Consider the following 24,969-nt stretch of genomic DNA (forward strand, 5'->3'; position numbering starts at 1 on the left):
AGGCCTGAAGTCTGTCCATTACCTCAGTGTATTGCTGTATAATATATGTACATAGGCTAATACCTCAATTTTTGTGGATTAATGTATTTACATATGTACACACCTATGCTTATGCCTCTATCCTAAGTCCTTCCTCTGTTTCCTTTTACCTTTCTCCTGCCCCACCATCACTTTCCCCCTATTTTGCCTCTTAGTACTTCCTCTTGGCTAGTTTGCTGTTGCTTCCACGCTCCCAGGATCTCTTTCTCCTCCTTGTTGTTGACTCTAATTCCCTAGTTGTTCCCCTGTCTATGGCGCTGCCTGCTCACTGCACCCTTACCCCGCCACTCTCCCCCCACAATTATCCCCTAAGACCATCAGCCCCACTGCTTTCTCCTTGGGCTTGCTTCCCATGCCTGTCTTATATAAGTAGGTAAACTGACTATGACATAGACTAAACAAAAAGAAAAGAGTGAGAAAAGAAAAGGAGAGGGGAGTGTGAGAAATATACATAATTCCAAGTCTGTCGGCTGATCTTCATGACTGTCTCCCCGTTGGTCGTGGGGGAATACCGGGTCAATGTGGGTTTTTGTGTTTTGCTTTGTTTTTTTAGTTTATACGAGTGGATGTTGTTGAGCTTTAATAGTTTCTATGTTTGTGCGTCTCAACATGTTTGAAAGGTTTTGGAGATTGTTGCTTCAAATATTTTTTTATGCACCAATCTCTTTCTCATTTTCTAGGCCTTCAGTGATTTGAATAAAGCATCAAACACCTCTTGTAGGGCATTGGTAGGTATGGTGCTTTCCTTAAAAAGAAACAGGCACTGTATGATCTAGCAGTCCCACTAGTTGGTATATATGCTACAGAAATAAGAGCCATGCTGCGAATAGATACATACACACCCATGCTTATGGGAGCACTATTTACAATAGCAAAATGATGGAAACAACCTAAATGTTTCCATCAGTGGTGAATGGATAAACAGACCAAAGTACATACATACCATGAACACTATGTAGGTTAAGCATTGGACTGCTAGCTACAAGTTCAGCAATTCAAATACCAGATGCTCAGAGAGAGAGAATGATGAGCCTATCTACTCCCATAAAGATGCAGTCTGAGACACCCAAAAGAGTTATTAGGAGCTGGAATCAGTTCAATGGCAGTGAGTTTGGTGTTTGATTTTGAGCAATGTGTTAAGAGTTCCGATCTCTTCACACACTTGCCAGCACTTTTTATGTTCTGCTTTAGTGCTGTTGAGTCGATATTTCATTGTTTTGGTTTGCATCTCAGTGGCTAATGATCATGAACATTTCTTCATTTATTTGATGGCTACTTGAATGTATCCTTTGAAGTGTCTGTTTGGGTCTTTTGTCCATTTTTTAACTGGGTTGCTTGTCTTCTTGTTAAGGTGCTGTATACATTTTAGAGATTAGTCTCTTGTCTGGTATGCTGTTGCCGATTATTTTCCCCCCGGTATGTGGGTTCTCTCTATTACTCTTGATGAAATCTTTTGATGCACATAAATATCTTAAATTTTAGAAGGTTACATAGTTGTCACAGTTCTGTGGGAATAGCAGTGTTTACTCTGTTTTACATAGGGTTGCCGTGAGTTGAAATCAACTACACCTACCAACAAGCTAGTTGATCTTCAGTTGTGTTTGATAGTGTATTTATCTCTTATCCACTCCTTTTACTCCTTTTACTCTTGCAGACTGGCTGGTAGGTTTGAACTGCCAACTGTAAGGGCCAAAGGCTAACATGTAGTAACACTCAAACCAAAATTGAATCTCACTGCCATCAAGCTGTTTTTGATGTATAGGGAACCTCTAGGCACTGTAGTTTTAGGTTTTACATTTAGATCTGTACATTACCTTGAGTAGTTGGCATTTGCTAGGTCTTTCTATGAATGTGGAACATTCTTCCTTTTATGTAGGTCTCCTGGTTTCTGCTAGTAGTGCTTTCTATTCTTTATGTAGGTCTTTCGTTTCTCTGGTTAGATTTATTCCAAAGTATGTAATGTTTGGGGTGACTATTTTCAATGCTGGTGTTCTAATTTCCTTTTCAGAATTTTTGTTGTTAAAGGAGTCCAAGTGATTTTTGTATAGAGAATCTTATACTCTGCCACTTTGGTAAACCTTTCCTTTATTGTTGTTGTTAGGTGCCATTGAGTCAGTTCCAACCCATAACTAGCTTATGCACAACAGAATGAAACAATGCCTGGTCCTGTGCCATGCTCACAATTACACTATTCTTAACGTTTGAACCCATCATTGTAGCCACTGTCTCAGTCCATCTCTTCAAGGGCCTTCTTTTTCACTGCCCTGCTACTTTAACCAAGCATAATGCCTTCTCCAGAGGCCAGTCTCCAAAGTACGTGAGAACACACTTCTTGCCGTCCTTGCCTTGAAGGAGCATTCTGGCTGCACTTAACTTCCAAGGTAGTTTTGTTTGTTCTCTTACCCTCTGTGGTACTTTTAAAATTCTTCGCTAGCACCATAATTCAGATGCATCAATTTTTCTTCAGTCTGCCTTTTTTAGTGTCTAACTTTAACATGCGTATGAGACAATTGAAAATACCATTAGGGATCATTCTATAAATGTAGCCCTGTTTGAGTTACATGGCTATACTCCAAACCCCTCAAAAGGAGCCCTCAGCACTTTCCTGTAACCCACCAGGCACTCTGCAGGAGGAAGATTTAAGTCACTCTGTTTCCAAGGTTTACAATCTTAGAAGACCTGTGGAACGGGTTTTCAATTTGTGGTATACGGTCTCTCTGAGTCAGAATCTACTCAACTGTGGCGAGTTTGGTTTTTAGTGATATTCCTCAATGTAGTCTTTACATGAAGTCCTCGGCTTTACATTCTCTCCTCAGTGCACTCATCCATCTACCATTATTCTTGCCATATTGACCCCATGGAATGCTTTCATTCTTTTGTACTGTGTTGATTCTGAATGGCTTAAGGTCCTCAACAGAACACAGCCTGTTTAAATAACCTTCCCTCAGTACCCTAGTCAAAATTTCATTTTCCTAAGCTTTGATTGTATTTAGGTGTGTACCACAAAATTTACCATGCAGCCTTTGTTACTTGTCCTTTTGTTAACACTTGTGTGCTTCTTACTAACAAGGCATATGAAGACTTGATTACTCGCTGGAATGATTAGCTTGTCTTAGGGCTTTTACTGTGTAAAATAATTGTTAAAATTTAGAGTATTTTTTAAATTGGTTTTATTAAAAGTAGGCAAGCATAACAATTCTCTACTATATTTCATTCTATAGGAAACCCTTTTCCAAGGAGAAATGAAGAAGAAAACTATATATACCTTAAATGTGGGTGATCAGGAATATGAAGATATGGAAGGTAACATTTCATTTTTATAAAAATTGCATGTTGAAAACAAATATTTCCAAACTGTTTGTTTGTATTCTAAAATAGTTTATTATTCTTAAGTTCTGAAATATGTGAGCCAGAACAACTAAATGTATGACCACGTTGTCCATAGGGTTTCCAAGGCTGGTAATCTTTTCGAAGCTAACTGCCACATCTTTCTCCCAGTGAGTGGCTGGTGGGTTCACAGTCAATCTTTTGGTTGGCAACTGAGCACTTAAGCGGCTGTGCCACCAGGATTCCTTCTTTAAATGCTGAGTGTCTGGTTGTTTGTTTTCCCTACCTTGCTCCCATGTCTTTCTTTAAATTACTTGAAGTGTTTACTTTGTTGAACAGTTTTCTTTTTAATATTTGCTCTCTAATGGTTTAGAAATTACATACTCTTTCTGTTCTGTGTGCTGGGGTGTGTGTGAGGGTGTTTTTAAAAACCGTTATTGACATTTTTTTCCTGCTTACTCAAAACCTAAAATTGATAATAATCTTCACAGTTAGCAGTGGAAGAACTTGGTTGTTGTGTATTGTACAGTTGATTCTGGCTCAGAAAACCTTGTAGTAAAGAATAGAACTGCCCTGTAAGGTTTTTTCTATATTGTAATCTTTATAGGAGCAAATTGCCCGATCTTTCTCTGCTGAAGCCACTGGTGGCCGAACCTGACATTTTGGGTATTTAGCAGCCAGGTGCTTAAACATTGTGCCAAAAGAGCTCCTTAAAAAAACCTTAGAATAATTCATTGTCCTACTCTTGACCCATTTATAGGTTATGATTGTCCACTACTTTGGTTCTCTAATATTTTTTTTCATTTTCTTCTTAACATCACAAATTAGTTTTTTTGTTTTTAAATACGGATGTTTGCTTGGGTTTCTTTGTTTTCAATTCCTTCTTGCATTTCATCCCTTCTTTCTGGAGTAAATGGAGCCCTGGTGACTTATGGGCTGCTAACTGCAAAGTCAGCAGTTCAAAGCCACTAGCTGCTCCTCGGGAGAAAGACAAGGCTTTCTACGCCTGTAAAGAGTTAACAGTCTCAGAAACCACACAGAGGTAGTTTTGCCGTGGCCTGTATGGTCACTATAACTCAGAATTGACTCAATGGCTCTGAATTCAGTTTTGTTTTTTGTTTTTTAACCCCTTGGGAAACACCCAACTCCAACCACTTTCAGGCCGAGGGCCTGGCAGGGTGTCATGTAGTAGAGGGGCAGGGAAAGGAAGGAGGAAGGCCGTCAACAAGATGAATTGACACAGGGACAGCAGCAGTGGGCTCAAGCATAGGAGCAATTGTGCGGATGGTGTAGAGATGAGGCAGTGCTTGCTTCTGTTATGCGGAGGATTGCTCTAGGTCAGACGGATTCCACGGCACCTAACAGCCGGTCTGTTCGCTATAAATTCTCTTGCAGTTCATCTTTTGATCCTCGTCCAACTACTCAAAGATTGTTTTCATGGTTGTACAATTTTGGATAAAATGGTATTTTTCTTAGTACTCAACTGCTTTCAGGTTTCTGTTATTGCTGTCAAGAAATTTCTTCTCAGTTTGTTTTCCCTCTTCGTTTTTTGTTTTTTTTGTTTTCCCCCTTCATTTTTAAGTCTTTTTTCATCTTTGATGTTTTACAGTTTGGTTAAATTGTTTACTAGGCATACATTATTTTTACTTCTTCTGTTTGGCATATATTATTTCCTTTTATCTATAGGTTCATGATTTTTAAAATTTTCCTAGCCGCTGCCTTTTTAAACAGTTCCTCTCCTTTATTTTCTTCTGAACTCCAACTAGTAATTTAGACTTCTTTCTCACTTCCCAACCACTCTCTTCCAGTTTATGTCTCCTCTTACGTGTCTGTGTAGGTCATTTCTTGAATTCTCTCTTCCAGTTAGCAAGGAACCTGTATACTGAAATATAAGCTAACCCGAATATCAGCTGAGGCACCTAATTTTACAACAAAACTGCATTAAAAAATGTGCTGGAAAACTCGGCTTATATACCGGGTATACACGGTATTTGTGGGGTGGTCTTGGGCTGTACTGATCTGCTTCATCATTCTGTGTAATCTGAAAATTCTGTTACTTGAAACCAATGGATGTTGAGATCTCCTGGTTTTGATAATTACTCAGTATAGCTTATTTTTCTTGTTTGATAATGTTTGGTTATAAGCTCACATTTAATTAAGTTCAACTTGTGGCATCTTTGAGGCCTAAATTGAGGGTGCTTTCCTCTAGAACTAAATGTTGGGGTCTCGACAAATTTGGAAACAGTAAAATATTTCTGAATGTACAACCAAAATTAATTGAAAATCAATTAAGAATTGAAGGTATTTATAGCAGTGTTACCTTAAGTTACCAATTTCTTATTTGAAAACGGCCAAGAATAAAAAAACTTTAAGAAGCTTTTCCTGGACCTTTGCTGGGACTACTTTATCCCCATTTGAAGATTTTTGCTTAATCTTGGCATCAGATTCCTACCTATGATGTTCTTAAGGCTATTAGTCTCTGTGTGGATAATCACACTTAGAACCCCAGTTTTTCTCTTTACTTGCTATACACTATTCACGTTTTATCTTACCATGTTTTAAAAATTATTTTTGTTTACTTTTTTGTTGAATCTGGAAATTTCTCTTATGAACCAGCAGTGCATTTTTATAAGCATTGTTTTATATGTTTTTACCTTATGATGGAAGTTTAAATTGCACAACCCTTTAGGTCAGTAGTTCTCAACCTTTCTAATGCCACGACCCTTTCATACAGTTCCTCATGTTGTGGTGAACCCCCAACCACAAAATTATTTTCATAACTAATTTTTCTACTGTTATGAATCAGGCAACCCTGTCAAAGGGTTGTGCGACACACACACACACACCCAAAGGGGTCGTGACCACAGGTTGAGAACCGCTGCTTTAGGTAAATACTGTCTTTATATACAAGCTGACCTTGTGATTCCATTCTTAGCAATTTATATTGATACTTTTTTTTGGATACACTTTTAAGACACAAAGTGACAAAGTTATTTATTGAAACATGGTTAAACAAGTGAATATACACTGATAGTGTGCACAGTGTTTTTAGCATAGGTGTGAAAAAGCAGTTTTGGAAGAATTTATATTAGGATTTGCTTTTCTGTACATCTAAAAATGCCTCTGGAAAAGCAGAAAGAAACTAACAGTTGTTGCATGGAGTGGAACTAGAGAGATGGAACATAGATGTTAGAGGGATGTGTTTCACCTTTTGCTTTTTAAACTATGCTAATAATCCTTATTATGAAATTCTTTTTTTCACTTGTCTGTCATTTAAAAAATTTAAGATCGTCAATGTTGAAAGGATTACGTGGAGGAATTTATTAAAATTTAACATTTTGTCATATTATAACTGCCAAAGTAAATCTGAGATGTGCAAACCCCATGGATAAGCAGATGGAATCTGGGCTCCTATCTAACTCTAGGTCCAGTTCAAGAACACTAAGTTCTGAGAACATGGCCCTGCCCGATACTCACTTTCCTGAAAGGATCACTGGTACTACAGTGATAAGGTGCTACAGCACAGTGTGGGTGAAGGTGCTACAGCACAGTGTGGGTGAAGAAAGTAGCTGGTGCCTGGCTTTCAATTGGATTAGTGACTGGGGTCCGAATGGCTTGTATTCAAACAAGCAGCTGCCATCTAAGTGAGGAGTCAACTAAGTCCACACAGAAGAAGCACACTGGCTTGTGTGATCCAAAGATGACACTTACAATATCTGAATATGGTGAAAGGTATCAGGGCTAAAATTATGAACACAAAATTTGTAGAAGGCTACAGAGGACAGTGGGAGCCCAAAACCCATCTGCAGAGTACTTGGTCAGACTGAGCTGCTGGCAGATCCTCTCTAGCTGCAGGCAAGAGTTTCTGAACAGCCTTGAGTTGGGCAGAGACTATTGTAATCTTGAATATGCTGAATTGAACTGATGCTTGGCCTGATTGGTTCTGCGTACAAGTACCTCTTTTCTTGTTCCATGATAGAAATTTCTTCCCTGACTTTTAGAATGTTGATGACTATCTTTTCATTCTTACTCATTATTTGTATGTTGGTCTTTATGTTATTACTATTTTATCCCTACCACCGTATTTCTAATTTGGTTTTTATTGTCTCTGTTGGGTTTCCCAGTTTGTGACCCACAGAATGAATTCAGGGGTTGATAGGGGATGCAGGGGTGGGGAGTGAGTGATAAGGAAGGAGGTGGGGTTGGGAGTGGGAAATGAAGACAGGAAGGAGTACTAGAACTGATTGATTGTACAAATCATTTTAAAGATGATAAAACCATGGAGAGGGGATGTTCTAAAATTGATACCATAATGATTGTATAATTCTCCTTGATATGATTGAACGATTGAACTATATGCTATATAAATTATGTGCCAATAAAGCTGTTTAAAAAATAAAGTTCCATCCAAAAGCTAAAAGAGAAAAAAAATCATCCCAGTTTTAATTGCTTTGTAGATAGTAATACTTTGGAGTATCTAGTTCACCATACTGCCAGAAGCATAAGACATATCATTTTGGTTAACAGAATTTGGATTTGGCTCTTTTAACTTACAGGTGAAGGAACCAGAGATGATACTGCTACTGTTTTGTTGTACAGTGAAGTCGACAGATGTCCAATATGTCTTAATTGCCTATTAGAGAAGGAAGTTGGTTTTCCTGAAAATTGTAATCATGTCTTCTGCATGCCCTGTATTCTTAAGTGGGCAGAGGTGAGTCTGACAATATCAGTGTGTCAGTGACTGCATGTACCTTTAACATTATACAGTCATGTTTTTCTTTATTTTCTGACATAAGTGATAAAGCATAGTATTTTATTTCCCTGGTATGTTTTTCTTACACTTAGTCTGAAACACTGATGTGACTTTTTATAAACTATTTCACAGTAATGTTTTTCTCCCGTCATTTGGCTAAATTTCCCAGTGCATCTTTCACATAACTATAAGCTTTATCAAAAAAATAAATTCCATAAATAGTTGTAAAGCAAGGTGCCACACAGGCTGATAGTCCAGTAGTAGGAGCTACACTATATTTGTATTGTTTGGAATACATGAGTATTGAATTATACTTTAAATACATCTGCCGTGTAATGTACAGTTGATCTGTTGTGTTTATTAAAACTTTTAAGATTTTATTGTGCTTTATTCTCTCCTTTACTGAGGGATTGTTTTGTAAATTTTTGAGAGTACTAAGCCTTTTATTTCTCTATTTCATAGTGCCTAGAATACAGTAGATAAAATATACATGTAATAAGAATTTCTTAAATATGTAATTGAATGGAAATTTTATAGTTGCCCACCCATTAGTATAACACAAATTTAGAAGTTTATATATTGAAAATTCTATCTTTAATTTAGCCCAATTGACTTTTTAAATTAATGAACTTACTCCTCAGTAGTAACTCAACATGCAAAAAAATTGTTGGTAAAGGAAGTTTGTTTCTTGTGTAATGAAACACTAAACACAACTGCTGTTGGGCTGCCCTCACGTTTACCCGTTTTACTTTCCTTTTTTTACCCAGACCTGATTTACATGCCAGGTAGTTTTTTTATAAAACATTTTAAATTTCTTAATTTCTTTTTAATACTGAATCTTAAGTCCTTTCTCAAGTCACCAAACAGTATTCTTGGCTAGCATTATCAATGATTTTATAATATCCTACCATGTTAAAACATTATAATTTATACAAAATTTAGTTGAGAAGGTAATTATATGAGAAATTGTTTTAAGAAAGCACAGTCTGTACCTTCCTAGATGTTACAGATTTCATTCCTTAAATCGTATTACATAGTTTCTCCCACCAATCATAACTTCTGTTTACTATCTAGTAATTTGTCCTGGATCTTATTGAGGATTATTGTAAGAAGTAAAACTATCAAAATAGCATTTATGTTACTGATAGTTTAAAATGTGTACCCTTTTAAAAAATACTTTATGAACGATATCTTTTAAAGTTAGTTTTAAGAATTAAAGTTCCATTGGTCTCAATTATGTATGTGGATTGGGAAGTTTAAAATTTTATTTTCTATTTGCCTTTTTCACATTATGTTTATTTGCTTTATTATGAAGTATACCACATATGAGGAATGCATAGAACCTTACATGAATGGGCTTCAAAAATTCATGGGAAATGGAATTTAAAGCTGATGTAACTTCCCTGAGAATTTTTTGGAGCCTTCTCATACTTCCAGTGTAGACAATAAAATAAACATGAATATACCTACTGCATTGGTCAACAAAGAAAACATTGCCAGGATTTGGAAACCCCTATGTGTGGGGTACCAGCCCCCACAATCGAAGGGGTCCAGGGGGCAGTTGTGTAATCGAGTGGTAAAATTAAAGAGACATCAGACAATATAAGGCATGCAATTGCTCACCTTCTGGAGGGCCATGATCTCAGCAGCGAGGTCCATGCAAAGAGAGGGATGAGGGACCAGTATAGTTCCAGTCATGGCATATATACACTTCTGGTGATGTGCAAGCCCCCTGATTACATCATAACGAGAAGGGGTTGCACTAACAGTGCACATGTGACAAGATGGGCAGACTCTGGATTCAAGATGGCAGCCTAACCTTGCTCAACCTTGTCTCTGGGCTCTCCTATCCTTATCAACAGGGAGTGGGCCCTACTTAGGGTGGGACAGATGATAGGGTCTGATTGCTCTAGATGGCTGATAATCCTCAGGAAGGTAACCTCTAAGCAGCTTGTGTTGACTTCCAAGTGTGCAGTCATTTACGATGTGTTGCATGCAGGTCTTAGGTTTGGCATATATTTGGGGAGCAACCTGGGGAAAAACCCTTCTGCTTCCTACACCTATGTGCCTTGTCCACTAGTGTAAACATAAAACTTTTCATGTATATTGTTACCTCCCCTTTACATTTTAATTTGTCCCTATGAATGCATTCCTAAATTTTATATTCTGTTTTCTCTGATTAACAGTTTGATGCAAGCAATACTATATACTCCTTTGTAAACTTTCATTAAACATACTTTGGAATTTTGTTCATATTGATATATACATTCATAAGAGGAGCACTTTTCCTTATTTTTCATGTATGTTTTTATGTTACTAGACCACAATTTATAGGGAACTGCATATCCCCCTACCCTGGATTTAAGCCATGTACAACCTTTATGAATTTACTCTGTTTCCTGCCATACAAACTGTGCCCTGTGATTTTACTGCCTTTGTTTCATTCCCACCAGATGGTGGCTGCCTTGACCCTTGCTAGGATTGGTGCTCTTTCACTAGCAGCTGCTATGTTCATTGGTCAATACATGACTGGTGGCATTTCCCCCCAGGTGCCTGGTTTGCTTCATTAGCATACTTACCTGTTGGATCAGTTGCCCGCCATTTCTTCCTTATTTGGGAGTTGCACAACTATTGGCTACCTCAGCTGTACCTTATTTCCATGTGACATAATGGTGCCTGCCCTTCGCTGGCTATTTAAACCTCTGCTCTCAGCTCAATAAATGAGGCTTGATCAGATTCCTGTCTTGCCTCCATTTCTCGCGTCCTTTGCCCATCTTCATTCCCAGTCCCTCTTTCAGGTGTCCACGTTGTTGATGACACGCGGGATGGGACAACAATTTATACATTTTATTGGATATTTTGGCTTTTTCTAGCTTTTCTACTCAACCCTGAAACTAAATCCACTGCCATTTCAATTTCAACTCATAGGGACATTATATAACGTTTCCAAGAATGTAAATCTTTATGGGAGTAAACAGCCTTTCCTTTCTCCCAAGGTGACTTGCGAGTTTGAACTGCTGACCTCTCTGTTAATGAATAGCCCAATGCTTAACCAACAACAACTCCAAGGCACCAAACCTCCTCTCTCTTTTTTAGGCATTGTTGAATATTACTTAGTTGAAGGTACTTAATGAAATAGGAAAAAAATGAGCATCAACTCATTTCTTACACATAATTTTTTGTTTTGTTAAAGCCAGATTGCTTTTCAAAAGTAAATACTTAACTGTTGTACTACCATTATAAATTGTGGTGGTTTCTAACAAACATAATTAACCTTGAAAATTGAGACTAAACAATGTTCTGAATCATTACATTGTCCGTAATAGGAATAGCAGCCAGTAGTTAAATAATTTTAGCTGAGCAGTAAGAAGAGCACAGTCTACTAGTAAAATTGTTACAAATTTTAAATGAATCTTGGATAACAAAATTATTTAAGACTCAAGTGAAATTTCAATTTGAATCTTATTGTGTATAAGCTCTGTGATAAATGGAATCATATTTCAGATCCACTAATTCTTTTTGTTCATAGTGAGTAACTATATGATCTTCTTTCATTCTCTTTAACTCTCTTCTGCTTATAAAGAAAGTTAGACAGTTTACTTTGGAGTTAGAAATACCGTATATACTCTAGCATAAGCCAGCTCGAATATCAGCTGTAGCACCTGATTTTACCACCAAAGCTGCATTAAAAATGTGCTGAAAAACTTGGCTTATGCACGTGTATATACGGTCTCATATTCAGTGTCTTCTAACAGATCAGGGGCCTATGCTAAGACTGGCTTACACATTCTTTCATTTCATTTCATTGAGCTCACTCTGTTAATGCTTTGACATCTAGGCAGAAATTTTTAGCCCCATTAATTTGTTTAGAAATACATAAAGATAGCCTGAAATTAAAAATAATATTTAACCAACATCAGCATGCTTGTTCTTCACTTGCTCCTATTGCCCCCATCGCACAGGAAGTAGCCAGTGAATGCTTAGGAACAAATTTTTTATTCTGATCACCATACTGTTGATCTAGGGCAGGTGTCAGAGAACTGTGGCTCTGAAATAAAATTGAAAAACGAAAATAAAACTAATAAAATAATTTTTAATACATGGTTTAAAATATACTTTTAAAATTTTAAATGAAGAATTGAAACTCAAGTGAGAATTACAGTGGTCTGAATTCTTTTTTTTTGGGTCTGAATTCTATATAATAAAGCATTACAAAAATATTCAGTGTTATCATCTTAGAATTTTCCATAATTTAAAATGAGGATTCAACTGAATGTGCTTGAGAGTCACTGAAATAGCAGAATGTATATCAAGCACCAAACAGAATGATTTATTTTTTATCGTTCATCATAATATAAAGCATTGAAAATGTGATTTGAAAGGAAGCTACATAGTTACTGTATTTTGAACATACTTTTGAAAATGTTTATGTGCTTTAAATGTATATCCAAAATTAAAATTCATTTTAATATTTATTTGAGCTCTGAAATTTTGGTCTGTATTTAAAACACAGGTCATGTAAGGATTTTTTTTATCATTTTATTGGGGGCTTGGACACAGCTTATCACAATCCATACATCTATCCATTGTGTCAAGCACATTTGTACATTTATTACCATAGGATTTTAAAATAAATGTGTAAATGAACTTTTATAATCCTAGGCATTTCATTGGCTCTACTTGACTGAGGGCAGGATTCAAGATAATGGAACCTGTAGTTACCTTCCTGGCCCTTGTCTAATATCCAACCCTTGACAGTACTAGAACAAATTTGAAAATAAACATGCACATTATAGTTTTCTGAAATTTTAGATAAGCTTATTGGATTATGAAATCATGACACTTAACAGTTATGCGCTTAACCATTAACCAGAAAATGGGCAGTTCCAACACATTGGGGTGCCTCTGGGAAGTCAGGCAGGGTTCTGTTTCTGTCTGAAGGGTTACATTCTTGAAGACCCTGAGGGCACATGAGTTGGAAAGGACTTCATGGGAACTAACAACAATGCAGAAATAGAACATTGAACTAAAAGAGGTTATAGTAATCGGCTGTTCAAGAAAGTTTTAGGTTCTGTTAGTCTAAACCATTATATTCGAGTTCATAATCTGAAACAAAAAAGATCTTATGAATGAATGAAATATGTATATAAAGTTTGTTAGCCATCAAATTAAAGTTCTTTCTTTTACTCAGACTGAATGAAAACACAATCTAAGTACATTGGGAATTTCTATTTTGCACACAGTTTTAATCGTGGTTGTCTGGTATTTAAAATAAATAGTTAGAAAGGTAAAGGCTAGAGAAATTTGACGCCTGGATAGTTGTAGTGACAACTCTTTTATAATGCTCTACTGCAACAGTGACCCCTCAACACCCTCCATGCTCCCCTGCCAACAACTACACAAGCACACTAGTTAAAAACATAGGAGGATATACCATTTGGCAGAGTTGCCAATAAGTAGTTAAATCTTTAAAGGATTGAAATTCACCGGCTTAAGAATATTTCATATTTGGATTATTTAAACAGTCTCATTCTTTAAACAAACATACAATATAAGAGGGTAAGTAAAAAACTTGCTAATGGGGTTTTAGCTCATACATGCATGAGTTTATTCCAAAGCAAATGTATTTAAGCATGTCTCTTTGGTCAGTGGGTGACTGCAGACAAGTTACCTTAGTATCGTTAGGATTCCTCCCCCCCAAAAAGGTCCATCAAACCAGTGACTTATGTTATGAAGGGATCTGCTGGGCCACTTAAATTCAAAGGAGAGAGGTCAGCACAGAAAGCCTTAGCATCTGTTTGTTTGTAACTCCAAAGCAGTGGTCATGATAGATTTTCTTACTGTACACAGGAAAATCACAAGGACTTACTAAAAAGAAGTTTAAAGAAAATTGAAAACTATATAGGTGAGAAAAAGGCCAGGAAAGTTGGGCTAAGGACATTTTTTTCCATCCACAGTAGGTCTGTTCATTCTTTAAGGGAAGTTAGAGTTAGTTGTCCTATCAGAATTTCATTGGAAAACTAACCAATCCACTAGCAGGTCAAGGTCTTGCCCTTTCAGTCTTCTGTTTGTTTCTAAAACTTAATGTTCCAAAGAACATGATTGCCATCCCTCAAGGATGCCCAAACTGCCATTTTGACATGGAATTTTGACATGCCGAATTCTTCATGGAAGGGTTAGAGAGATGGAAACACCGCTTTCATCAGTGTATAGATGGGTGATACATTCAGAAACAATAGCTACACATTTAGGTTAGTTTTAGTTTACTAAGTGTTTCTATGATTTTGTAACAATACCTTTTGCATTGGCTGGGAATGTGACTAGCTACCCACTAGGTATCTTGATATGCCCACGTTGTTGTTTGTTAAGTGCTGTTGAATCACTTCGGAGTTAGGGTGGCCACATGTGCAGTGGAAGAAGCACTGCCTGGCCCTGTTCCATGCTCACAATCATTGCTGTGTTTTGAGCCATCGCGGTAGCCAGTGTGTTCATCCATCTTGTTGAGGGCCTTCCTCTTTTTTCTGACTCACTACTTTAACATCCATGATATCCTCCCAGGGACTGGTGTAATCCAATACTGAAGGCTGTATTCTGTTATCTTTATCAGTATTTCAAGTCCTCATCACTTTGACCAAGCAGGGTTGTGAAATCTGCTGTCACAGTGTGTTAATAAACCTTTCTCTAGTCCTGATTCTGCATTCTTTTTGGCCTAGTCAGGCGTCTCAGATTATTTTTTCAGCATGCAGATTGAATAAGTATGGTGAAAGGGTACACACCTGATGCACATTTTCCCTGCTTTTAAACCATGTAGTGTCTCCTTGTCCTGTTCAAAGGACTGCCTCTCGATCTATGCAAAGGTTCTGCAGGAACAAATCAAGTGTTCGGGAATTCCCACTCTTCGTAATTTGCCATGGTTCGCACAATTGAACATGCTGCCATAGTAAATAAGCAAACAAGTTTCTATCTTTTTGTACTTTCTGCTTTGGCTAAGATTCTTCTGATATCAGCTACGGTATGTATCCTTGGTTCCCACATGCTCTTGTGAATCTGACTTGAATTTCTGACTCTTCCCTGTAGATATACTGCAGGAAACAATTTTGAATTCTCCTAAGCTAAGTTGTAGTTGATATTAATGGTATTGTTTGATAATTTTTACATGGTATTGGATCACCTTTTTTTGAATGGGCACCAATAAGGATCTTTTCAAGTCAGTTGGCCAGGTCACTATTCCAAGTTTTTTGACATACATAAGTGAGCATTTCCAGATTTGTTGCATCTGTTAGTTGAAAAAATCTCAATTGGTGTTCTGTCATTTCCTGGAGTGTTGCTTTTTGCCAGTGCCTTCAGTATAGCTTGGACTTCTTGCATCAATACCTTTGGCTCCTAATGATATGCTACCTATAGGGATGGTTGAAGGTTGCCCAATTCTTTTTGATAAAGTAACAATGTGTATCTCTGCACCTCCCCCTTTAAAAAAATTTCCTGTGTAGTAAAATATTTTACCCACAGAAACCTGAATATTGTAACTTTAATTCTTTCAGCTTGAGAAATACTGAGAAAGTTCTCCTTTGTTTGGGTTTTCTAACTCTAGGCTATTTACCATTTCATTATAATAATTTATTTTGTCGTCTTGAATCACTTTTTGAAATCTCCTGTTCCATGTTCGTTTGCTCATGTCTTTAGTTTCAACAGTTCTTCTATTCAACTTAGCTACTCCTATGTGTACGGGCAAGTTTTGGAGACTCTTCTGACATCCATTTTGACCTTTCTTTTGTCTTTTTAATGCTTTTGCTTTCTTCATGTATGATGTCTTTGGTGTCTTCCCACAACTCACCTGGTCTTTGATTATTAACGTTTAGTTTGTCAGATCTGTTCTTGATACAGACTCTAAATTCAGATGGGATGTTCTGACCAATGATAATGAACTCAGCATCATCTCTTCCCACAGATACAGTCAGTTTGATTCCTGTGTGTTCCCTTTGTACAATCGCTATTTGCGTTGCTGAAAAGGTATTTTTATTGATTTAATTGTTGGTCTTCAAAATTTCTGTCATGCATTCTCAGGTGGTTTGCCTCTCACCAAGGCCATGTTTTCCAAGTACTGATTATTTGTTTTCAACTTTTCATTGCAATCAGCAGTAGTTATCAGTCATCTCTAATGCATGTTTGATCAATTTGAAACAGCAAAAGTTGGCAAACATCTTCAGTTTTTTTCATCTTTGGAATTAGTGTTTGGGTGTAAAATAGAATAGTAGTTATATTAACTGTCTTCCTGATAGCTATATGGATGTTATCCAATTATGGGCCATATTTTACTTGGGAATAGATTTTTATTTTGGGGGTGGGGGAGACAGTGAATGCAATGCTGTACCTCTTCAATTTGTCATTCTTGGCACACTACACTATTTGATGTTCCATCTCCGCTCATTCATGGCTAGCATAGTCTATCTTAGCTCTGCTGAAACCTTTATACCTTGGGTAACCCTGTTGATCTTTGAAATACCAGTGGCATGAGTTCCAACATCACAGCTACAGACAGAACACCACTACAATACTTGAAATACAGGTGGCAAAACTTCAAGTGTACAACAACACACAGCCATTACAATGTGATAAATTGACAGAGGTGACACCCTCTAGGGTTCTCTATTCATTATTTTTCTTAAGTGATTCTTTTCCTTAATGTGAAGACGTTATTCTCAACTGTATATCTCATGCTGATAGCTTCACTTTAAGAAAATACAGTGCAAACAGGGTTTTAAGAATTCACAAGTGTGAATTCACAAGTGCGGTGGGGAGGACATGGGGAACTGATAGCAATGGTGGTCATACAAACCTCCTCGAGGGGGACAAATATCAGAATTGTAGGTGAAGGGATATATAGGATGGTATAATATATATAAAAATAGTATATAATAAGAGGTTCACAAAGGTGGTCGAGTGTGGGTGGGGGGAATAAAGAGAAGCTGATATTAAAGGGCTCGAGAAGAAAATGTTTTGAAATTGATGATGGCAACATCTGTAAAAGTTCACTTTAATATAATTGATTTATGGATTGTTATATATATGAGTCCACAATAAAATGATTTATTAATCAGAAACTCCAAAAAATTTACATTGTTGATGTTATAACATGTGAGGAGTATGCTTTTAACTTAATACTGCATGCAAAAAATAAAGATATAAAAGATAAAAGCTTTAAAAAGTAAAAAATAAAATAAAGACATGACTAGTTAATTTAGGCCTTTATTACTGATGTGTTCTTTATGTAAGGAATGGAAATCTGCACACCAGTTTATTGATTATATTATTTTTCAATAATCTACAAAGCTATATTTTCTAGTTGGTGTATCCTTTTTACAATAATTTTTCCCTAAAATTTTGATTTTTATTTACTACTGAACAAAATCAAACATTTTAATGTCATGAATGGTCTCTGTGAATAATTTAAACCAGGAGTAACAGTTTTTATCTGTATAACTTAAAGTATTGGCAAATACATTATTTGTTTCAAGTTATACAATAGATGACTTACTGATCTCTGTCTTCATCCTTAAGGTGGATTAGATTCTGACTGCTCTAGAACTTAAACTTACTCCAGATTTCCTGTGGTTTTTACCCTGTAGGTTAATCCTTTTGTAGGATAAATATTTTTTCACTATGAGTAACCATTACTTAAAATACATATGTAATAGATTTTCATTTGTCAATAATCATTTTTCAGACGGGCACATTATCTTGTGTTTTTATGAAACCTACTTTTAAATGTTGAATTTTGTTAAATGATCTATAAGGGGAGTTTACTAAGGTTATTAAAAATGAAAGTCTTAACTATTAATGTCAGAAGAAATTAGGATAAAAATAATTGTACCCACCTATTACAATGCATCTTAGAGAACTTGAAGAGGTTCCTTTTAAATAAACTAGATATATAATGTATGTTATTTTTACCTGGTATAAATTTCATCACTGACAGCTATTTGTCCTTTAGGATGCATCCCTATTAGATGGTATTCAAAACTATAGTTTCTCTAACAAGGTTTGGCAAGAAGAAGTTATTTGTGATAGGCAACATGGGATGTAGGCACTTATTTTAGAGAGCCAGGGTAGGTGTGTTGGAACCACTAACCATAAGAAAGAATAGGGGCTGGTGAATGGATGATTTTAGAATAAGCATCAGCTTCTAATGGTATCTATTTCTAAATCATTTATATTTGATTTTGAACTGAAATATTATATAGTATACTCTATTTCTTAATAAGAGAGATAGATGTTGTAGATATTCCCATGAAGAGACAAACCTATCTATAAGCATAAATACTAAGATTCAGTCTTTAAGCACTTTAACCCTTGCTTCTCTCTCTCTAGGAGGGGCTATCTGTAGGCAGCCTATGTGATTGAGGATAGAGCAGCAGCAGGAAGCAAGAAATGTTAGAAATCAAGAATCCTGAATTCTCAAATAAGGAAGGTTGCCTGTTACATTTAAATATGGGTTTGTCTGAACTGGGAAATTACAACGCTTCAGAATACTAGGGTATGTTTTACTGAAAGGAAGATTTTTTTAATATATATACATATATCAAAATTGCCTCTTTACCTGATAGAACAGAGTACTCACAGTAAAGCAGATGCTCTGTTTTAGTACACATTCCACTGTAAAGCAATGATTAAATTCTATTAATTTTGTAGTTATGTCACAAAACTGAATGGTGATACTAAACTACTTTGGTTATAAGATTAAGTTAGATATTTTTTAAATTACCAAATAAAAGTCAAACTAATGTTTTTGTTTTAAATAAGGATGAATTATTGGGAATTTTTGTTACATAGGAAAAATGGAAAACTTGGAAATATGTTCTTCAAAACTAAAATTACATGAAAAATAGTTATGTTAGTTAAAATGTTACTATATTAGTTTAAAATTAATGTCTTTGAGATTTCCTGGATGGATATTTGCTAGTAATAAAGATAACCTTGGGAATTCCTCAAAATTAGACCAATTCAAGCTATTTTTTAGCCTCTTTATGAAAAATTCGATAAAAGCTATTTGATAATCACATTTGGTGCTGTATTATATATTAATAGTGATATCCTTGAACCTTATTATGGTAGCTTTATAAATATTTTAAATTAACAATTCACTTCTATACTAAATTTCTTTTACTTATATATTTTTAATGCTTTGCCAAACTTATTTGTGAGGCCAGAAATGGATAGTATCACTTCTTATTAGCCATAACAAAAATATTGTGTCTATTACAGGAAGTTTATTTTCTTAACCTAACCTATGCCTTCCTTTGGTAAGGACAAAATTTTAGAAATTTTTCTGATGATTGAGCTAGAGTAGAAGAAAAGTCAGTTTTCTTGGTGTTTAGATTATCTTTAGAAAATACAAGTGTGTATAGGTGTTGATAATATATAACAATGGTTTTCAGGCTAATACCTTTTTTCATGATAATAATGGAATGTTCAAATGAAATGTTAAACAAATTCATGGCATTTGTGCTTAAAAAAAGGGAATCTTAACACAGAACCTTATTATTTGAAGCAGATCCAAATGAAATCAGTTTTTAAGAGTTTGAAAATTATAGACTATCATTTTTAGCTAATATAAACAGGAAAAAAATTAATAGAGATGTTATGATTCCAGAGTTTCTGAAAGATTTAATGTATCTGATGTAGAATTAAATTCTAGAACATGGTGGGTTTCTTTGAAAATATTGTTATAAATTAGAGCAAAATGATTAAGTAGTTTAATGTTTTTATATAGTGATGGTTGAAAAATCTAGTTTAAAAACATTACAAAGTCATGGCTGTCATGATGTTTCAAATTATCTTTTTTTTAATGGGCCAAACTTTTTTCTTGTTAGTCAGTTAGGCTAGCTTAAGTTTAGGAGACCTTACACAATGATAAGTATGTGCCACATATCTTAGAAGTGCTTTATATTAAGTTAATTTTCTTGAAAAACTATTGTTACCCTCATTACACAGAGAAAATACGTAACTTGTTCAAGTTTACACACAGACATACACATTTTTTAACTAGGCTTTATAGAGAGAGCGTCTACCTATATACCTTTCTTAATACTTTTTAGAAAACCAGTTTTTGTTTGTCTGTTTTACCTATTTCTAAATTTTTTAATTCATCTTTAAGTAGAGGTCAGAAATTGTTTTGCACTTTGAAAATAGTAAGAATTAGAGAGTTTATACTTTCAAATACTCTAGTCAATTACAAATACAGTACTGCTAAAAGCTTAAGCCTAAGAAATTTCATAAGTCCATGCGAAGAACATAAAAAAGTAACCACAAATAGTGACAATGTTGAATTCTTTGAACTAGAATTGCTATTGCAGTGCTTTATTAAAAAGACACGTTGACAACTTTGTTGCTACTTAAAGCAAAACTTCTTAAAACCAGGCTTTCTGTAGGGAAAGTAATAGGATGTTAAATCCATATTACTTGGAAGTAAGCTAAAGTGGCTTCTACCGATCAGAACTCATTTACTGTGGTAAGGTCACATAGCCTATTTCAGCTATAGAAAAGCACCTTTCTGTCAAGGCCTACTGAGGTAGGAAGTGAAAAATCACATTTCAACAGAGTAGTAGAAATTAACTAAGTTTATATTTTGGCTATACCTAACTGAATTTTGTGAATATGAATATCTTCTCAAGGGCTATCTATATGTTGTCTGTGTTTGATTATCTTGAATTTGTACCAAAGCCTAAAAAGTTCACAACTTTTTTCCCCCTTTTTAATGGATGATTTTCATTCAGACAATTTAATATGGAGATTTAAATCTATCATAAAGAACTTTAAAGCTAATGATATTTTAAATTAAATATTGTTGAGAATGTATATAAATAGAAGGAACAACAACTCAATTTCTACATGTACAATTACGTGACATTGATTACATGCTGATAGGTCAGGGTAGAACTGTCCTGGAAGTACTAAGAAGTAAAATTATTTACCTTGATCCTATTTAAAGGTTGTTATTGTGAGAGTAAAGGCAAAGATTTATAATCCTTAATTTTATTCATTTTCAAATGCTAACATTTGTCTCAGAAAAAGACTTTTTACTTCGCACAGAAAAATGTTACCTAATATTATTTGATAGCAGTGAACTGTTGTGTTGAGATCTTTTAGGTTACTGGTATTAAATTGTTAAAATCATGTTTTACCTTTGGAACCATAGTTGTTAATAGCACCTTTTGATATTTTATTCATAGGCTAGAGAGTCTTAACTCCTACTCTAGTAGAAATATATTCCATCTTGTTATTTAAATAATGTAAGCCCACCAACTGCTGTGGAGTCCATTCCAACTCCTAGTGACTGAGCAGGATAGAGTAGAACTCTGCCCCGTGGGGTTTTCAAGACAAAAATCTTTGGAAAGCTGACTGCCACCTTTTCTCCCACGGTAAAGCTGGTGGGTTTGAACCACTGACCTTTTACTTGGTAGTTGATCACTTTAACCACTACACCACCAAGGCACCTTAGATAATATAAGTTCATTCTTATAAATATATTAAATAACATCATAAAAACTTATTTATAGTTGATACTTGTTTATTAAGACAATACGCCTTATATGTATAAGCATTGGGTGTGAATAACAAGTATGCCTGTGGAGCATATAGGGAGATCTGGGTGACTAAGTGATGGGAAAGTATGAGAAGGATTTTTAATTTTCTCCATGTGTTAGAAAGGTTATATCATTGGTACATATTGCCTATTCAAAATAATTAATTGGGGGAGAGTGGTGGATATTAAGTCAAAGAATAATAAGATCTATAGGGAGCCCATCCAACTCATTCCTTTACAGGTAACTTAGAATTTCCCAGATTTAGTGTAACAGCTAGCTTTCCCTCCCAGAGCTGCTGATTCCAGACCAGCATGCCTTTCATTGTACCAGCTACTCAGTTGGTAAGCAAGTCTAAATGATGGTAACAAATCATACTTCTCTTATTCATCATTGTATTCTAATTATCCACATGCAGTGGGTACTTAGTAAATGTTTGAGTAAATTGAAACATTTAAAATGCTTCTTGCTGTAAGGCTAGATAAAATATTCCATCTCCTTTATCTTTGTGGGGTGTGTTATTTTCCATAAAAAATTTAATGTAAATATGTTTGATTTTGTTTAATTTTAATCTAGTCTTAAAGAAATATTTAAAGTTATAATTTGTTCATTCTTTTCCAGATATTATCATCATGTCCTATTGATCGAAAACCTTTTCAAGCAGTGTTTACATTCAGTGCACTGGGAGGTTATATTAAGGTAAGGCTTACATTGTATTTTGCAACATAAATTGTACAAATTCAATTGAGACCATTTTGCTTTGATAGATTTCTAATTTGAATATGGTTGAAGTTTGCTCAACTTTAGGCTTATGTGAATATTAGTCTTCCTCAGCTTGACAAGTTTAGATCTTTTAACAAGCATATGTTATACCTTGCCCCTAAAGAGAATATTCGTAACAATTAAATTAGTTACCTTTTATTTCACAAAATATATTAGATTTCTGATGCTATCAAAGAAGTTTCATCTTAATTGTAGAATGCATATATTTGAGAATTTTAGGATTTCCTGTAATTTGAAAATGTGTGGGCTAAACAGTTTTGCTACTGGGGTTCCATTTCAAACATACATGGGTTTATTCCAAATAATGAATATTTAAACACATCTCGGTGGATCACAATGTAAAGAGCAATAAAGGTTTGCTGCAAGCAAGTTCTCTCAGTACAACTTGTGTTAGTCTTTTGTAGATGCTATCCATAAAGTAGCTTCCATGGAGATCTACTGGGTCTATAAGATTCAATGCAGAGGTCTGCTCAGAAAGTTGTGGCAACTATATCCTGGTATTTCTAAGAGTGGTGCAATTTGTTACATGTTCAGCTGCTAACCACCACGTCAGCAGTTTGAAACTACCAATGACACCATTGGAGAAAGATGCAGCAGGCTGCTTGGTTCGGAGCATACAGCCTCAGAAACCGACAGGGCAGTTATACTCAGTCCTACAGGGTCACTATGAGTCAGCATTGACTCGGTGGCAGTTAGTTGTTTTTGTTTTTTGAATCTCAAAGGATGCAGAACCATCACAGGGTGCTTATTGGAGAATTTGAAGAAAATCAAACACTGCATTATTGAGAAAAAGCTAGGGAAGTTGCACTGAGGGGTTTTTTTCCCCTTGTGATAATGCACATGCTCATTCATCATGGGAAACAAGGGTTGCCCTAAGAGATTTTCATTGGGAAATCTTACCCTACCCACCTTACATCCTTGATCTTGCCACTTCAGCAATAAGAGAACATTTCAAAGGGATACTATTTAAGTGGCTCCTGGACGTTCAAACAGCCATGTTGATGTGTTATAAGTCAGAGTTCAGGATTCTTTCAGGAGGGACTAGGGAGATGAAAATATCACCTTCACTAGAGACATAGATAAGAGTCTATGTTGGGAAATGGTAGCTTCACATTTTGAGATTTTTGTTTAATAAAGGTTTCTGTGATTTTGCAACAGCCCCTTTTGACTTAGGCTGGGAATTTACTAATTAATTGGTTAGTACTTGGAATATTTTTCTTTACTACAGCAATGTTTGTAATCGATTAAATGACCAACCCTACAAAAACTTAAATGTAAAATACCTGAACATTATGTTTTGATGAAAAATAACATAAAACCTTTACCACAACACAAAAGGCAGATATACACATGAGCTTCTTTAGGTATAATACTCAGAAATCAAATCGACTACATCTGTTGGCAAAGATGCTGGAGACACTATCAGCAGCTGAAACCAGACCATCCACTGATCCTATGATCAGGTTAAAACTCTTTAAAAACAAAAAACCCAAACTCACTGTCTTCAAGTCGATGCCAGCTCATAGTGACCTTATAGAACAGGGGTCCTTCAAATTTTTAAACAGGGGGCCAGTTCACTGTCTCTCAGACTGGTTGGAGGGCCGCACTATAGTTAAAAAAAACCCAAAAAGCTATGAACAAATTCCTATGCACACTGCACATATATTTTTTGGGGGTTTTTGGTGGGGGGGAAATCCATTTATTCCCTATTGGATGAAGAAGATGAGCTGGATGACAGGAGCTATTCGGAGGAGCTCCGAGAAGGAATTGACAAAGAGTTCATAGGTCAGCAGTAGGAACTGCAGCTAGCACCAGGTTGTAGTTACTGGTCTGGAGCATCTTCCTTCTCTTGGGCCTCCAGGGGCACATTCCGGAGTTTTCCAGAAAACAACTCCTGGCTCTAGCACCCACACAGAAGAAGTGGCCTGCAGTCTGAATCAGGGTTGTTAGCTCGCTCTAAGGCAAGGATCTCAAACAGCCATCCTCGGTTGTCATGGGACGCCTTCCTGGCTTCGGAAACTAGATTTCAACGCTGGAAATGCCTGGAGGATGCGGGCTCCGCGTGCGCCATTCTATCTACAGCTCTCAGCTTTATGCTTAGAAAGTTGCCGTCCTGGGCCACCCCGCCTCAGGACTCTCGATCGATGTCGCCTGCTGACCAGAGCCTCCTGTCCTGCTGTGGGTTAGCCGTGGCCGGAACCTTTCCGTTCCCAGGGGATGGGAGCGTCAGGATCCGACAGGCCCGTCAAGGCGCCTCTGATCCTTGAAACCATGGGCTAGGGGTTAGAAATGCCATCGGAGGCAAAGGAACAGGGGCCAGGGAAAGGCGACGGCACCTTGGAGCGCTGGTCTGAGGAGACACGGGGCTTGTACTTCATTTCCCAGGCGGCCTTGCGCATATCTTACTTTGAAGTAAAAAAAAAAACCAAGCAGCAAAACACCTGGCGGGCTGGATAGATGTCCTCCGAGGACCGCATGTGGCCTGTG

The 24,969-nt window shown here is 36.2% G+C and overlaps 1 protein-coding gene across 4 annotated transcripts in view; it reads left to right on the forward strand.

Moving 5' to 3' along the window:
• Positions 1 to 24,969, forward strand: part of SCAF11 (SR-related CTD associated factor 11) — an 88,224-nt gene that overhangs the window by 24,272 nt on the left and 38,983 nt on the right. For all 4 annotated transcript variants that reach the window (XM_075551837.1, XM_075551839.1, XM_075551841.1 and 1 more), the window contains exons 2-4: positions 3,261 to 3,342; positions 7,923 to 8,077; positions 22,321 to 22,398. In XM_075551837.1, the coding sequence (XP_075407952.1) occupies positions 3,282 to 3,342; positions 7,923 to 8,077; positions 22,321 to 22,398 (294 nt within the window). In that variant the 5' untranslated portion in view covers positions 3,261 to 3,281. The remainder of the gene's footprint in view (positions 1 to 3,260; positions 3,343 to 7,922; positions 8,078 to 22,320; positions 22,399 to 24,969) is intronic.

The sequence above is a fragment of the Tenrec ecaudatus genome, chromosome 6 (genome assembly GCF_050624435.1).
Source record: "Tenrec ecaudatus isolate mTenEca1 chromosome 6, mTenEca1.hap1, whole genome shotgun sequence".
In the NCBI taxonomy this organism is placed as follows: domain Eukaryota; kingdom Metazoa; phylum Chordata; class Mammalia; order Afrosoricida; family Tenrecidae; genus Tenrec; species Tenrec ecaudatus.